Consider the following 17,175-nt stretch of genomic DNA (forward strand, 5'->3'; position numbering starts at 1 on the left):
ACCGGGGCCTCCCACTTCTCTTTCTACTCTGGGCCCGTTTGTGCTGTTCTCTGAAGGGAGTAGTACACACCGTTGTAGGAAATTTTCAGTTTCTTCGCAATTTCTCGCATGGAATAGCCTTCATTTCTAAGAACAAGAACAGACTGGCGAGTTTCACATGAAAGTTCTCTTTTCTGGCCATTTTGAGAGTATAATCGAACCCACAAATGTGATGCTCCAGATACTCAACTAGCTCAAAGGAAGGCCAGTTTTATAGCTTCTCTCACCAGCAAAACAGTTTTCAGCTGTGCTAACATAATTGCACAAAGGTTTTCAAGGGTTTCTAATCATCCATTAGTCTTCTAAGGCGATTAGCAAACACAATGTACCATTAGAACACTGGAGTGATAGTTGCTGGGAATGGGCCTCTATACACCTATGTAGATATTTTTAAAACCAGACGTTTCCACCTAGAATAGTCATTTACCACATTAACAATGTATAGAGTGTATTTCTGATTAATTTAATGTTATCTTCATTGAAAAAAACAGTGCTTTTCTTTGAAAAAGAAGGAAATTTCTAAGTGACCCCAAACTTTTGAACGGTAGTGTATATATATATATATATATAAAAGTAGTTAAAACTCATAAGAAGGCAGAGAACAAAAAAAGATACAGGCAATATTGTCAACTAGGAAAGCTTGTATTAACATTCTTCTTATTATTTGAATATCCATCAATCAAAGTTTTAAGAATTACATACATTTACATGATTCACATTTCAACTTTTTTATTATATTTCAAGGTAGAAATTATTCTTTTCTTTTTTAATGCAATTTGTTACCTTTACCTAAAGTCATATTGAGCCTACATCCTGGAACAGCTCACTTCTTCGCAGCACCACTTCTTCAAGGGGCTATGTAGAAATCTGTGCATTTGTGTTAAGCTGTTCATCAGTGCTTGTGGCCATGTGTTTTTTAATTTACTTTCAATTGATTGCGTTTTTCTCTTTCAGCTAAATGAAGCAGGGACAAAGAGTTATGGAGCGTCTTACCGTCGCTCCTTAGTTAATTCATTCAGGTAAGACAAAATCTTAGTCATTGATTTATGTGCTGCTCATTTGCTTTCATAAAGTGTTATTTATCTCTTATTGCAGTGAAGGATCCGTGATTGTCAAATCAACACTTGTGTTCAGCGATAAAGACTCTGTTCCCTCAGTGAGTGATGCAACTTCACAATTCAGCAAGGAACTTGCCAGCTCTACCTCTCTGAACGTTATACAGGGCTCCGTTTTTGCACGTAAGTTGTTGGTTTCATTTGAAAGGTCAAACTTAATGAACTTATAGTTTTAAATAATTAAATCAGTTTTTATGTCATAATGCTCTTGTAATTAAAAAAAATAAAGAAAGTTAAATGAAGGCTAAAGGGTTCGTATAAGGCTTCTGTTGGACCCCCTCATTTTAAATATTACTTTGAATCCAGAGAAGTGGTCTGACCAGTGCGTTTGCTTTTTCTTATATTTCAGATTCAACATCAAAGAGTGCACCTCAGCACACAGTGGCCTCATTGGCATTCTTCTCAGTAACACTGCTGGCTGTGGCACAGATGCTCATCGACTTGTAGCCAGTATCCAAGGCTGATACACTGACTTTTAACACTGGCAAGTAACAATAAACCAAAAACAAAAGACAGAATTGCACATTATGAAATTTACAAATACCGTGTATGGTGGTAAAAGGATATGTGCTTTGTGTCAAAGATTGAGAAAGGTTTTCACTACTTGTGTTTCAGCTCTATTTTTATAGCTTTAATTATCATTATGAATACATGTATGAATTGGCATTTTTGTTGCAGCTGCCGTTCAATACGTATATATATATTTTTTGTACTATTGCAATGTTGACATTGTATAGGGGATATGTACTAAATATTTCTAAGTAAAAGAATTAAGCAGGATACAATTTACATCCAATTCCATGAATGAAGGAACTAGTTAAACCATGAAGAAGCATACCCATAAGGTTTAACAAGTCCCTGAAAGCTAGTCTAGAAATAGTAATGTACGTTATAACAACTTAGATCTTAATTGATTGACAGTTTGTGATTAATGAGACTACTAAAATAAATTGTTGTCAGAAAATCAATAAAATGTTGCATTTGAAATAAGCTTGTTGGTTTTTCTTTTTTTTCTCCTTCATTTTATATAATGAGATCAGATGGACCAATTTGAAGATTTAGAATTAGTGGTGCAATTACGTTTTTCTATCAGTTTTGTGATGACTAATTTGTGACTGTTAACAATAAATGTGATCATTGTCAAGCAAATACATGATAATGTGGTGACTTAGTACCAGTAGAGGTACCTGACCCTTGGTCGCCTGAGAACTTTACAAGAGAGCACATCCTGGCAAGATTAAAGGCAGTTCAATCACCATCAAAAAAAAAAAGGCAAATTGATTCCCACATTGCAAAAAGGGAGCTGCCCGATATCCTCTGTATTGGTCACTTGGTAACAATCAGTGACTTAGTTAGGGCTCATGTCTTGAAGGTGTTTGCTTGTATTTCTTGCTGGTTTGGTTTTACACCATATTTCTCGTTGTATACAATTTGAGCCACTGTATCTCCTAGAAAGGCTGTCTTCATCACCCTCGATCCATCAATTACGAAACAAGTTGAAAGGGTTGAAAAGAAGCTTTTGATTCGAGAAAAATGACAGAACATAGCTATGATAGATATGTGTAAACAATATTGCATGAATGATATTAATAAGTAATGTACAAGTTTATCACATCATGTACATGCAGTTGGACAGACACACCAGAAGAGGGCTGCATTACCCTGAGAATGGTTCAGAATTGTGTGTGCTGCTTTCATCCCTGAAATGTTCTATTTACAGTTTTGTATACTCCGTTATCCCCATGGATACAACATTAAGGGGATCAAACACTGCATTCGTGACTACCCCACCCACAATCACCGCAGATTAAGTCAGGGGACAGCTGAAGAGGCTCCGCAGCCGGCCCACACAATGTGAGTCCAAGAATGCTCAAGGTCTGTGCTGTCATACTGGGGGAGCCACTTCAAACTGTCTTTAACTTGTATTCTTTTTGGGGAGGGGGTTTTCAGTTTTTGGACCATATAATTTAGCGTTAATTCCAAAGCCAGAGATTAAATTTTAAAGGAAAAATCGAGACTCGAATGAAAACATCTAGTGGAAAAGCACACAGTAGTGAGGCTGTGTTGCTGCTCTAACCTGTATCATGTATGAGGTAAGGAGTGTGATGTAACAAGATGTAACAACTGGATTACACCCGAATTACTGGATCTGCTACAGAGCAGCCCGACTTTCTATATTCATTTTGTCTTTGATAATGGCCATTAATAATGATTGATATTCATCCATTGTTGATGAGTGGTCTGAAGAAATGTAGAGTTTTAACCAGAAAGCAACCGTGATTCTGTCGCATGAGGGAAAAGGGGGCGACAGAGGGAGAGACACCTTCATTCTAGGCATTCAAACTTTAGTTAAAGGTGTCATTTTTATGTAATGTTAATATGTCAATGTGACTATCAACCGATATTGTCCCTGTCTACTTTTGCCTGGAACCATACGCATGACGTGTGAAGGCAAGATGTCAAAACTCTAAATAATGCCACAGTAGTAGGGTGTGCAGGCTGTCACCCAACAGCAACAGCCTATGAACAGAATTAGGTAAATGGGCGTGCCCCAGCTAGCTCGAGGTGAACCTGCTTCCTTTGTCAATATAAAGGCCTCATTCTAAATCATAAACACAACAATGTTCTCAATTACTGGTGAATATACACATTATATCAGATAGATCCCCCTAAATCCCACGGGCTGGACCTTTATTAAACTCCGGTCGACTGACATTTCACAGCTACATTCAGCTTTATCATTTTGTGGCTTTTCAAATTTTCAAAAATGTCTCGTTATGTTGTTCATAAAGTACTCTGGACGGCATTTTTTTCTTGAAAAATATATTTTTGTATAAACACAACTTTAAAGACAAATGGTTGCAAATTCAAACAGGAAACAACATTATGGGGAGGTGAAGTGTCATTAGACAGTAATTCACTGCTGATAATGAAATGTGCAATCATATGAGACGGGCTACTCTATTCGTCAATGCAGCACGAGAATCAACCCCTGCTCAGCCCCTTTCTGAAACAAAAGGACAGATGTGCAGCCACTCTACCTCGTCTTTAAAGCACACTTGCATTACACATATGAATGGCTGGTCTGAAAAAACACTAGTTATTGAGTCAATGTGCCTTTTATCGCGCCCCCTAATTAAAAATCCCTGATGTTTAATTAGAACACATCCGCCACACATGAGATGCGCCTGTCACTGGCTGAGGCCCAAGGTATTCAAGCAAGCTGTGCTCCACTGCACACTGGAACACATGAAAGAGAGGATGAGTGCTGTTTCAGGGGTATGTAGAAAGTGTAGCTGCAGCCATGCAAATCTATTTCAAAATGTGTGGATAATAAGTATATCAGTCAGTGTTATCGAGTGTCCTTATTTCTTTCTCAAATTCATGACAAAGCATTAGGCAGAACAAACAACCCATAAAAGGACATTAGCTTTTTCTTCACGTCATTTATTTGAGGCATAAACTCTTACGTGACCTTCTTAATGTCAGAGTTAAAGTCTGTAGATGCACATCGCCTGGTTCTGGTTCTCCCTTTTGACACCAGTCTTTAAAATGCTTCAAAATTGATGTAATGCTAAAATGTTTGTGTTTAATGTTTGTGAACTAAGTTCGACTAATTGCCAACCCCTCATGCCTGGCGAAGCTATTTATCCTTTAAGGCTCATACATTTCTAATCAAATATCATGGCAATTTATCCAATAGTTGTTGACACATTTTACTAAAAAACCCAACAAGTCACAGTAACAGGCAGCACAAGAGGAAAAGTCTCTGGGTAAAATGAATGTCTTCACAAAACATAATGGGATACATCCATTGAATAAAAAGCATGCAGGGTTTGGACTGAAATGAATTGCATCATGTCTTATATCACAGTCCTAATTACAGAGATAGATACTTACATTGGTTTGGTGTCAAATATAATTTCAACCAACATCCTTTAAATGTACAACAAAATTAGAGGAAAACTTCCCAAAAGAGGAATCGAGGTCCAGGCTCTTTTAATTTACTTTTCAAATACATTTTGACATAAATGCCACACACATATCCACGTCACCTAAATATGAAATAAGATAGTAATAAGTCATTTAGACTGAGTTTGCAGGGGAGTTGACAGCAGACTGTATTATTTTTTTTGCTGCACACGTTCATTACAGCCCACTTCCCACCTCTCTCATCCCCCTCGTCTCTGAGTACAAGCAATGTCGACAGATCTGCAGTGTGATGCAGACATGAGGACGGATGAACATCTCTCTTCTATACAGGTGAGTGTCATTGTTTATACAGCTTTTTGATTTTAAACTGAATTCAGAGGGTCTTGTTTGAATAATTATATATAAATACGCTTGCCAGAGTATCTGACCTGCTGCTTGTGATTTAAATGGGATATAATAAATTAGTCTTTTTTTAGAGTTCCATTTTTAACAGAAAAAATAACTCAAAACAAACTTTACTTTTCAATGTTAGCATCACCATCATACTAATATAACTGCTTTCTACAGTATTGCTGCATTGCAATAGATACAAATACAAAGACTACATCACATGATTTTAACTTTGAACAATATATATTATGGTATTTACTGTGTACTATTACCAGACTTTAAACAATCACAATTACAATCTGCATAATTTTGTTAAATTACAGTTTTGTATTCTTGATAGAAATACATTATGCAATGCTTTTGTGCTGATATTGAACTAAATTAGATTTTGTGGAGATTCACTGCGCGTGTGTGTTGCAGAAAATAACCATCTGAATAAAAATTTCTAAATTGAATGGCTATGATACCATCAACATGTCGTGTGTTTAAATGACTAATTTTACCGTGACTTCACTGAAATGGATAGCTGCACACCATGGTGTCAGTTCAACGAAGTCTTCCAGCCAAAACCAAAACCTACGATTTCGCTCAGCTTCACTTCACTATCACTGCACAGTCCCTGTGGCGTTCATTAAAATCTGCCAGAGTCTAAGTCAGGCGGAACATCTGCTCCTTGTTCATACCACTGCCACTTGCTGTTGTTTGTGTTGTGCTGTGTGACATATGTAAGGACTAAAATTGAACAAATACATAATAGTTCAGTGAGGGTACAGACAAAACAAATCACTGGTGTAGGCACTGACAAACCACATGAATTTCATGTAGCACATTCGGTACCATGTAGAGCAAATGTAATCACATGGGTATTTACAGGTGCTTTACACATATTACCATCAAAATGTTCCACATGGGAAACATGTGCCAAACATGTAAACACGTGTGGTCATTTGTGACATGTGAAATTCACGTGGTTTTTCTGTAAGGGAAGTTTGACTGCACAAGACCCGAGGAGAGCTAATGATCATTTCGATTCCCTGCCTCCTTATCTGACATTTTTCTTGGTTTAGAAAACAAGCAAAGCATATCCTTTTAACAGCAAGATCTGTACTGATGACACTCCCATCTGGTTTTGCTCACTGTACAAGGCGAAGAGATGGCTCACATGCTGGGGATTCAAGCATTAAACTAATGTTTACAGCTTAGCTAATGACAAGTTAGTGCAGCAATCGGGTCTGAAATGTCATTGTAGCGAAAGCAAACTGCTTCACTGCCTCACTTGCTGCAATGTCAAAAAAATCACTCATTACTTAAATATGTATGTTGTTTTGACAGGTTCGATTAGACCATGGATAACGGCAGCCTGGGATTTCTCGGAGAAGCTAACACATCTCTTCAGATTGAACATCAACCCTGTGCTACATTACGGAACCAGGTCTCACACATTTTCCTGTATGCCTTCCTCTCCGTTGGCATCGCCTGCACAGTGGTGGGAAATTTCCTGGTGGTCTTGTCCATCGCCTACTTCAAGCGGTTGCAGTCACCCACAAACTCTTTTGTCATGTCCTTGGCAGTGGCTGACTGTCTTGTTGGCCTGGTTGTGATGCCTTACAGTATGATTCGGACCGTGGAGGGATGCTGGTACTTTGGTGCCCTTTTTTGTCAGCTTCACTCCAGCTTAGATGTTATGCTTTGCACTGCCTCCATATTCCATCTCAGCTGCATTGCCTTTGACCGCTACTATGCTGTGTGCAACCCGCTCATCTACTCTTTAAAGATGTCCCACAATCGAGTAGCTTTCCTCATTGTTGTATGTTGGGCAGTTCCCATGCTCATTTCCTTTTGCCCCATAATGCTAGATCTTCATATTGCCGGTGTGGACATCTTGCTCCCTAAAGACGTCTGCGTGTTTTTGGTCAATCGCATTTATGCTGTCATGGCCTCCTTGGTAGCCTTTTACTTGCCGATGGGTATCATGTTGATAGCATACTGGAAGATCTTCAAAGCTGCCAATCGGCAGGCCAGGCAGATCAGCGCCATGGAAAGCCAGATGGCTGCCGGTGTGGGCAAAGACTCAAGCAAGAAACAACGACACAGAAAAGCAATGAAAAGAGAGAGAAAGGCAGCAAAAACTTTAGGTATCATCATGGGAGTTTTCCTAATCTTTTGGATGCCTTTCTTTACAGTCAACATTGTGGACCCATTTGTTGGATACACCACAGAGGTGGTTGTCTGGGATGTATTTTTATGGCTAGGATATATCAACTCATCTCTGAATCCCTTCCTGTACGGTTTCTTCAACCGTTCGTTCCGTAGGGCATTCCTCATGTTCATCGGCTGCAGGGTATGCCTTCCTGGATCCTCCCCAGGGATGGAACTATCTCACACCAGGAAGGAGGCAAACGAACGTGCACATCAACCATAAAATACAAATAATATCTGTGTAGGCATACAAAGACCAATGAATACTAAGGATTATAAGGCAGTAATAACAGATTTTGGTGACAACCAGGTTTGAATTAGGAAGAAGTACCATTATAAGTTAATGAGGTATGACGTATGAAATCAACTCTTTTCTTTCCAGGCAAAAGTAATGTACTCAGAGTGTGTGGATCGGCTCTGTCACAAAGACTTTTTCCAGTGTCCGCACTTTCGGTGAATAAGGTTTTTATAACTTGTTTCCATGGACTTGGAAGAACAATTACCCGATATAAAAAATCTTTACTTGATATTGAATTGTTTTTGAGCAGACAACAGCTTTGGACAGAGATTAAACCTTTAAATTCTCTGAATGCACACATCTTAATAAATAAGATCTTAATATTTATTGATGTAAAATTAAATGTTCTTTATTTCCTTGAAGGATTTTCCTTTTAGGAGGAAGTGCATCTCAACTGTCTCTTAACCTCACCTGTTGAAAACTGACCACATGGCCTGTTTTCTTTTGGCTGCCATGATATGTGTGTCTTCTCTGTCTTGTGGCCAGTTTGTGGTCACAGCAGCTGTGTCTGGCCCGCATCCTTCAGAAGTTTCATTTGAAGACTGATTGTGTCACAGCAGCGCGACTAGGCTGTCCCATTTCGAAGGCTCCTTAAAATGGGACCAACAGATTTATTCCTCCATTCCTTACATTTGCCTCAACCTTTACGGTCTATGCTCCATGAAGGTGGTGGTCTTTGTGGGCCGCATAGACCACGTCCACCAAGAGATGAAATTTGGCTTGAGGTTTCTTCCTTTTTGATTGAAATAGTTTTCTTTACTTGTTGTGAAATCTTTAAGATAGCATGACTCAACTTGGGGTTTGACGCAAAGTAAAGATGAAAGTGGAAACTTAAGTAACCCCTTTTATATTTGACGCTCTTACCTCACATCACTTCTTCCTGAACTGTATCTAACCCTGCATGGCCCTGCCCAGTATCCAGAGAGCAGCAAATTAGTCTCATTAAATATACTCAAGAAGCAGACAGCATTGTGTGAATGATGAACATGATGTTTTCCTGCAGTCTTTTAATGAGCTGTAAGGTATAGGCATCAAGTCTGTCTCCATATTCTGCCAGTGATGTCTGTACACAATTAGGGGTCAAGGCAGCGACTGGCTCTTACTGAGAACCAGTAACCTTTATAAATAACTTTGATGAAGTTACATTGTCTTGTAAGCACAGTTTGTTATTAATTTAGTGGTACAGAATTGTGTGTGTGTTTGTGTGTTTGTGTGTTTGGATTTTGAGAGTACTCCCCTACATACTATCAGTAATTTGCCCCCTGATCTTTGTCCAAAAGAGACAAGTTGAGTTTTCATGGGAAATGTTTTCCTGTCATTTATTAGTTTGGGAAAAAACTGTAGATTTTCCCCAAGTCCAATAAACAGTTCTGGGTAAACTTTATGTGTTGGAACAAAGCTAAAATAGAATGTAACTGAGATCTATTCATCTTGAGTAAATACACCGCCTGCAGCTTAAAACTAATGTGAGCTTGTCTCTTTGTGTTACTCTCAAGTTACTGAAAGTATTGAAAGTAAAATAACCAAGATAATAGTGACACCTGCTGGAGGGGATGGATATATCTATAAATCAGCTTTCAAATTATGAGGGTTATTTTCTTGGTTGAGGGCTCAATTTGTTAGTTTTTTCTCCTTTTTATTTTATTATTCATTTGACATAAATACAACATCAAAAAATACAAAAAAAAGACATATTCATTTAACAGTAGCACTCACTTGGTAATGCTAATTACAAATGGCCAAGTAGACTCATTGGTGTTTTACTCAAACAAGTGTACATATCAATACCAAGTCAACTTGTAAATCCATCTGTTGAAATAAATACTGTGCAGCATCTTTACTGACCTTTTACCTTTACAATGCCTTGTCAGAACTGGAATGTTTCATAATTCATTCAACAATAAAAAAATTGCACTTCTTTGTTTACTGGCTTTTACTTGAAGACATGGAGACTTTCATGAAAATTAAGAAATACGTATATAACAGTAGTAATGCGTTGGCTAATGTTAAATGTCTCACCTGTTAATTATGGGCGGTAAAATAAAGTCCAGGGAGTTTATTACTTTTGCGTCCCCTTCAATTCTCATCTAAATAAACATGATGGTCATGAGTGTTTGAAATAAAGTTTCAGTCTAGTGTTTGTGCTGGGTTAAAGCCATTATTCTCAGCCTGTTACATTATCAACATTTGATTCTCAGGTTTTTTGTCTTTCTTGCATGTTGGTCCAATATGGTCCTCTGAACAATAAATAAAAAGATTCTCTGGGCACTCTCTAAATGTCAGTCTCCTTCAGGCCGTAGCAATCTGCCAGATCATAGAACTGATAACTGCTCTGCTCGCAGGAGTTGTAAATCCCCATAGAGACTGTGTCCACTATGTCAATCCGAGGCAGGCCCACGGCAGGTGTGGTACCTTTTCCTGCCCCTCCCTTGATTTTATTTGACAGATTGTTCACCTTCTCTTTGAGCTGGAAGGAGGACTTTTGCAGCGGTGGAAACAGACTCCATCTCTTGATACCTAGCGAGCGCCCTTTCCCCCTGTGCAACAAAGAGCTCCCGCAGGGTTCGTGCACGATGTAGCTGGGCTTATAGTCTGCTCCCTGGTCCCTCGCCATTCCCCTGACGGCTGTCCGCCACCGCTGGTCGTAGAAGCGCCGCAGGACCCTCCGTCTTTGGTGACACTGGCACCTGAGCAGGCGGATGAAAGCCCTCTTGAACTCTTTGCTGGAGCAGGGATAGATCATGGGGTTGATGCAGCTGTTGAAGTAGCCCAGCCAAAAGATCACCTTGAACACAGTCTCAGAGGGCTTCAGTGCTGGGAAGAAGGAACCTAGAGAGAACATAGGAGTTGTGAGTAAATGTACAAGGCACTGCCGTCAATCTTCCAATTCCACTTGGTTACATTGTAACCTTGGTTCTCTGAGTGAAGAGACCATCTCTCCATTCTGTTTCATATTCCATATGTATGGAGTTGGAGTCTCCCAATGATAGATATCTGACAGACACACATACATTCAGGAACTTCCCAGTCTGGGATCAATAAAGTATGATCTTGATTTTCAGTATGAATACAGACCGTGAAAGGTCTATCTATTCATCTATTCTATCTATCTATCTATCTATCTATCTATCTATCTATCTATCTATCTATCTATCTATCTATCTATCTATCTATCAACTGTGTTTTTTGATTTTATTACCTATGTTTTATGAACTGATCTGATTCTCTTGTTTTAATCGCTGTTCTATTAATCTCCATTTTTGTTCCTTTAAAGGACTTTGTAACTTTATAAAACTATGTAAATAAAGTTTATTATTGTACATATTACTAGTATGTTGTGTTTTTTTCATAAAGTATAACTGCAGCACAGCTCAGTTAAATGACGGTAATGACGGTGAGTCATTACCTTCAATTTATATTGATAAAAAGTATTTTATAAAAAAACTAAATTTAAAAACACCAGATCAGGATTTTGGGAAGTAAAATACTTCTCTGAATCTTTTGTTAAACTTTAATTGGGTAAAATATTCAATAAGTCAATTGAATAATTAGAATTGTAAAAATAGTTTTTACATCTGTATATTTTTACTTTTACTTTCATAATTGTCAACTTTTTATTGTATTTAGAAACTGAAAAAGAAAATGAGATCCTGAAACTGCTTCTCTGCTTACACACAACAAACACAGCTCTTATGCTACGTACATGCATTTTTCATCGTGCTGACAGTTGGATAGTCACAGCTATGTTTATGTAATGATTTATTGTGCAGCAGAAGCTATTTGGTGGAGTTCATTAACAGGAAGAAAGGAGGTTTTGACATTCAGTGGACTTTTATTAATGGGACAGATATTTACAAAACACACTTCAACCACAAGTCCCAGATCACACAACTCTTTTGCTAGAAGAATATTACATCTAAAATGATTTTATCTAATGCAACATCTGTCGGACATTACCCAGGCTGCTAACACCATTACGCAGATTTAAAATCCCCTGTGGTGTGTGTTTTCTCTGGGAGGATAAAGTGGAATGTATTGTCTTGTGAATGCAAACACCGTCTTTGTCGTCTGTGTTTGTGTGATGGAAAATCCTCTTCCTTAATATATCACACGCATCAGCTTAGTGTGGCATGAAAAATCAACAGCTATCTTTTCTTTCTCAGGACATTAAAAAACACTTAACAAAGAATGTTTTAGGCTTTTTACGCTCTTTGCATGTAACATTATCTGAGTTTTATGAAAATTGCTTTGTGTACAGCACATCAGCAACCCAGGCTCCCATTGCTTTGCTCATTTCTTAGCAATGACAAGCTGTTTTTCATGCTTTCTCCTTTTCCTCGTCTCCCCCAGGCTTGGATTTAACACAGCATTGACCCCGGACACAGAAGCCCAGAAGTCCACTTTCATTTCAGCTCTGTTATCACGATACTGTGAACATATAAATATACACAGGAGGCTTGTGGCATTTACCCGTGGACAAAAACAGAGAAATAAATCAGAGTTCAAGATCCCATGTCATTTTTTTCTGTGGCATAAATTAGCGCTTTGCTTTAATTTCTGTTAAATCTCTCGTTTAAAAAAAACACTTGTGACTCATCACCTTTGGAGATTAGATTGAATGAAGTCATTAAAGGAGATGATGTCCTCCATTGATTCTTCTCACTAAAGGGACCTCATCTTAAAAGCCGTGATTCACTATCCTGACGCACAACCGAAGCGCCATGGCAACATTTGATTTATTTATTTATTTTTTGTCTTAGTGACTTTATTTTTATGGATATATTTTCAGTCTGACGTCTGCAAGATCTTAAATCCCTTCTCGGCTTATACCTCAGCACAAATCAAAAAGTCAAGCGACACATGAACGCTTTGAATTCACACTGAAGGAGTCTGGGGATCTGTCCAATTTACCAGAAAAAAACGTCATGATTGCTTTTTTTGTGTGAGCAGACAGAGAATCCTGATCAGTCGTCAGCTGCAGAGCTTCCAAGGCATTAACACCTTGACAGTTAATGTTACATGTGAATGTCAACATTTGACAAAGAGCTTTTTAAACATGATGCCACCCAGGACCAGGCTGTGGTTCAGTGAATACATGATTTATGATATGCATTCATAATCAGCCAAATTGGCCACATGACATATTAAAAGCCATAGTGCTACTTGTATGTATTACAGTCTAAATAAGACAATTAACTATAGTCTGTCAATACTCTCAAACCTCCCCATTCAGTCTCCCATTGGTTCCTCCAGAACCATTTTTTATAGCTATTTTGGAAATTGGTAATGATCATGAATTTTAATGTTTCAAATAATGTTTCAAAAGTTATTTTTTAAAACAATTTTAGCAGATTTTACGTAAAAACTATTGTGGATTTGTATTTACAGCAGCAGGACAATGCAAAAGTGTGGCTGCATAGACAATGGGTGCTGCAATTGTAAGTGTTGTTGTTGAAATATCACCAGACAAATCCTTTGAATAGAGAAAAACTTACAAAGAGTTAAAAATCCAAGTAACAGGATCAATCTACCACAGAGTTCCGTCATGGAGGAATTCTATAACATCCCTTATCATTATGCACTTAATCTAGATGTATAGGCCTACATATTAGACACTATTCTTTAATTTACATTTACTGTAAAACTTCAGTGTATCTATATCCCTACTTACAGGATAGATATTATAGATAGATAGCATTTTAAACACAAAGGCCAACTGTCGTAAGTAATAGTTTGGAACTTGAAATATGTTGATCAATGAGCTTTGTACTATTTAATCAGCCAATTATTAGTGTTAGGGCACTCTCACTAGAGTTTTGACGAGTCAGACTTCTACCTATAGATTTGAATCATCGCAGTGACAAGGCCACGTTGGCACAAGAAGTGCTAAAAGTACTCGTATGCCTGCGTGAGTGAAAGGTTACTCATTACGGAGGTGTCTCCGCACAATGCTTCTGACTGAGCGAGTGAGCGGGGCGAGGACCTGTGGGCTGTGGCAACTCTACACTCATTAATCAGACATTTGGGAAATAAACAGCTATGACTATAGACTGCTGTTAAAATCAACTCAAAACCTATGATTCATTAGTGTCTCAGTGTGTAAATACATCACGTCCCAATACGTTGCAAAGTATTGATTTGTACTAACAATTACAATGAGTTTCTTTGACTTATTCATGTCTTTAGTCATTTCCATCCAGTGTCTATCCATCTCAGACTTGTGGATACAAATTATTGAGTGAACCAAGTGATAATCAGCACCCATTTCATTTCCTTCAGACTTTGCTCTAATAAGTCGATTTTGTAAATTCAGAGGTGCAGCAAGAAATACAGAGATGTGAGTGGTATACCTGATGAGATATGGACCATTTGTAACAAATGGCTTTTACAGTCAATTACACGAAATATATGCAAAATGAAAATTCATGAGGCCACTTTTAGTGTTGTACATATAAATGTGTGTGTGTGTGTGTGTGTGTGTGTGTGTGTGTGTGCACTCTTACTTCCTCTAAGTGCAACTTTATATGCATGCTGCCTTTTTTCAGTTTGATTTATGTGAGGTCGTAATGGCTCACACTGGTCATCATCCCCACTGAAGGGGCTTTTTTTCTGCAGTGACGAGAGAAAAGTACTTTACCCGTCTTCCATCTCACTTTCTGTATCTGATCAGGACTTCCTGCTGATATTCACTGGGATATTTTTGCAGTGACCTTTCCATATACTACAAATGTGGACCACAAAACAAAGCCCCTTCAGAAGCAAAGAAGCAGTGACTCATTATTTTTACTCTGATGTGCGAGTCGAAAACAGTTGTGGAGTCGGGAGCTGGTACTTGAAATGAGCAGCAGTGATGTTTGCAGGATACTGGGAGTATTTAGTTATAGATTGGCTTTTACTGAAGAATGCCAGTGTATTATTACTCTGTGATATTAGCCAACACTCACAAAAAATTGAAAAACAAGCCACATTAACGATTTTAATGGCATTACATCAATCTTAATTTCGATCAATTCGGACATACTTCCAAAAATACACTGCAAATGAATGCAGCTTATCCTGTTTTCTGTGTCCTGTTATGCCCAGAATCCTACAGTGCAATGATTTGATTTTGTATGTATTTCTTTCATTTGAGTGTATTCTATGTGACACAGAGTCCTACTCCTGCAGCCAACATGTTGCACTGTTCATAGAAATAGACCTCAAAAGAGTTCAATCACTCCAGGTGACACAAGAGCATTACTTATTCACGACCACTTTGATAGAAACTCATATTGCAAATTAATGAGTGGATCTTAAATGCTGCTTGAGGAGGCATTGAAGGTGATAGAAGTTTTTGACTTGTTGGATTTGTGATGATGATTCGGGATTATATGAAACAATAATATCCCTGCTCTGTACATATGATGGAAGGAAGGGATGGATGCACTAAAGTTGCACCACAGGGAAGAGAACTACGAATCCAACAGACTTACCCATGGGCAGAAAGAAGAAGAAAGGCAGCCAGCAGAGGATAAACATCCCCACAACGATGGCGAGCGTTTTGGCCGCTTTTTTCTCCCGGGAGAACTTCATCAGCCGCACCGACAGCGAACTTCTGAACGGGTGGTTCTTGCTGGACTTGGAGCTGGAAGGACGCGCGTCCTCCAGCGCGCTGCGGCAGTGGATGCGCAGCACCACCTCTATCGACTTGTTCCTCTCCCGCTTGACGCCCGCCTCCAGGCTCTTGGTAGTCCTGCGGGCTACCACGTACACCCTGAAGTACATGATGAGGATGACCAGGAGCGGCAGGTAGAAGGAGAAGAGCGAGGAGAAGAGCGCGTAACCGGGCTCCTCCGTGATCATGCAGATGCTGTCGTCCACCGGCGGCGGCTCCTTCCAGCCCAGGAGCGGCCCCACGGAGATGACGGTGGAGGACACCCACAGCAGGACGAGGACGGCCACAGCCTTCCTCTCTGTCATGATACTCGGGTACTTGAGGCAGTGTTTCACCCCGATGTACCGGTCTATGGAGATGACGCACAGGCTGAGGATGGACGCGGTGCAGCAGAGCACGTCCACCGCTGCCCAGATGTTGCAGAACACCCGGCCGAACACCCAGCAGCCCAGAACCTCGAGAGACGCAGAGAAGGGCAGCACGATGATGCTGAGCAGCAGGTCCGCCATGGCCAAGTTCACGATGAAGAAGTTGGTGACGGTCTGCAGGTGTTTATTGCACACCACAGAGAGGATGACCAAAATGTTCCCAATGATTGCCACCAAAATAAAAGCGGAGAGGAAGATCCCCACCCCGACCGCCCGGGAGTCCAGGGTGAAGTTCCTGCACGTCGAGATGCTGTCGTTTGGAAACACAAGGATAGATCCATTGGAGGCTTCTGCGAAATAGATCCCATAGTTGCTCTCGTTCCTCGGGTTAGAGTCTGACATGTTGAAACGCCATAAAGAGAAGTTTAGAGCAAGTTTTCCCACACAGAGCAGTCGCATTCTCTCCACAGCAGCAACATCAAACTGACTCCTGTGCAGGCGAAACGTGCACGATCTGCAGGTCGAGCTCAGAATATGAGAATGAAAATAAAAAGTCTACACAGCTACAGGCGCGTGCATGCATGATTAGGAAAGTGATGTCTGCGAAAAACAGACAAGTCACTAAAAAAACAACTGAGGCTCAGACTCTGGATGGAGTCCACGCGATATTAGTCACAATAATAAAAATAATAATAATAATTTAAAAAAGAAACGAATACATTTAGGTTAATTTCTCCAATGCGGCGGTTTTCCACTGGAGGCATCTCTGGAAGCAGCTCAGAGTCAGAGCTGGTCCAGCAGGTCTGAATCTACAGCTCCACCCACACGTCACATATTTACTGCTGCCTTCTCCACAAGGGAGCGTCACTTTCAGCCGGACCACAGCCCATGACACACTGGGGGAAATGACTCAGACACTTTGCATATCTTCACCTGACTTGTGGATGGAGAAGTCAGATTAATACATGGAAGTGTTAAATGTAGCCTGTGGTACAGAGAACTGAAGAATCTGCCACGAAACAAAGATCCCTGGACCTGTCCATTGTCCCTAATAATGATGTAGAATATTCATGTTATTATGTTTTTTGTCCTATTTATTATTAGATACTTTTTGTAAATAAGTGCAGTGATTGAGTTAAATGTACACGTATGAAAGATTTGCTGTTCTGTAAATTATTA

At 39.4% G+C, this 17,175-nt stretch overlaps 2 protein-coding genes across 2 annotated transcripts; one reads left to right on the top strand and one right to left on the bottom strand.

The window, feature by feature from the left end:
* Nucleotides 1-6,822: 6,822 nt before the first annotated feature.
* LOC118123539 (5-hydroxytryptamine receptor 4) lies at nt 6,823-8,895 on the top strand. The gene has a single exon (XM_035180991.2). The coding sequence runs from the start codon at nt 6,823-6,825 to the stop codon at nt 7,897-7,899; it is 1,077 nt and encodes a 358-aa protein (XP_035036882.1). The 3' UTR covers nt 7,900-8,895.
* Nucleotides 8,896-9,588: 693 nt separating this feature from the next.
* Nucleotides 9,589-16,879, bottom strand: adra1d (adrenoceptor alpha 1D). Its single transcript, XM_035166908.1, has 2 exons — nt 15,447-16,879; nt 9,589-10,803 (listed from the first exon to the last, which is right to left on the bottom strand). The coding sequence occupies exons 1-2, from the start codon at nt 16,453-16,455 to the stop codon at nt 10,247-10,249; spliced, it is 1,566 nt and encodes a 521-aa protein (XP_035022799.1). The 5' UTR covers nt 16,456-16,879; the 3' UTR covers nt 9,589-10,246.
* Nucleotides 16,880-17,175: the final 296 nt, after the last annotated feature.

This window comes from Hippoglossus stenolepis, chromosome 2 (assembly GCF_022539355.2).
Source record: "Hippoglossus stenolepis isolate QCI-W04-F060 chromosome 2, HSTE1.2, whole genome shotgun sequence".
Classification (NCBI taxonomy): domain Eukaryota; kingdom Metazoa; phylum Chordata; class Actinopteri; order Pleuronectiformes; family Pleuronectidae; genus Hippoglossus; species Hippoglossus stenolepis.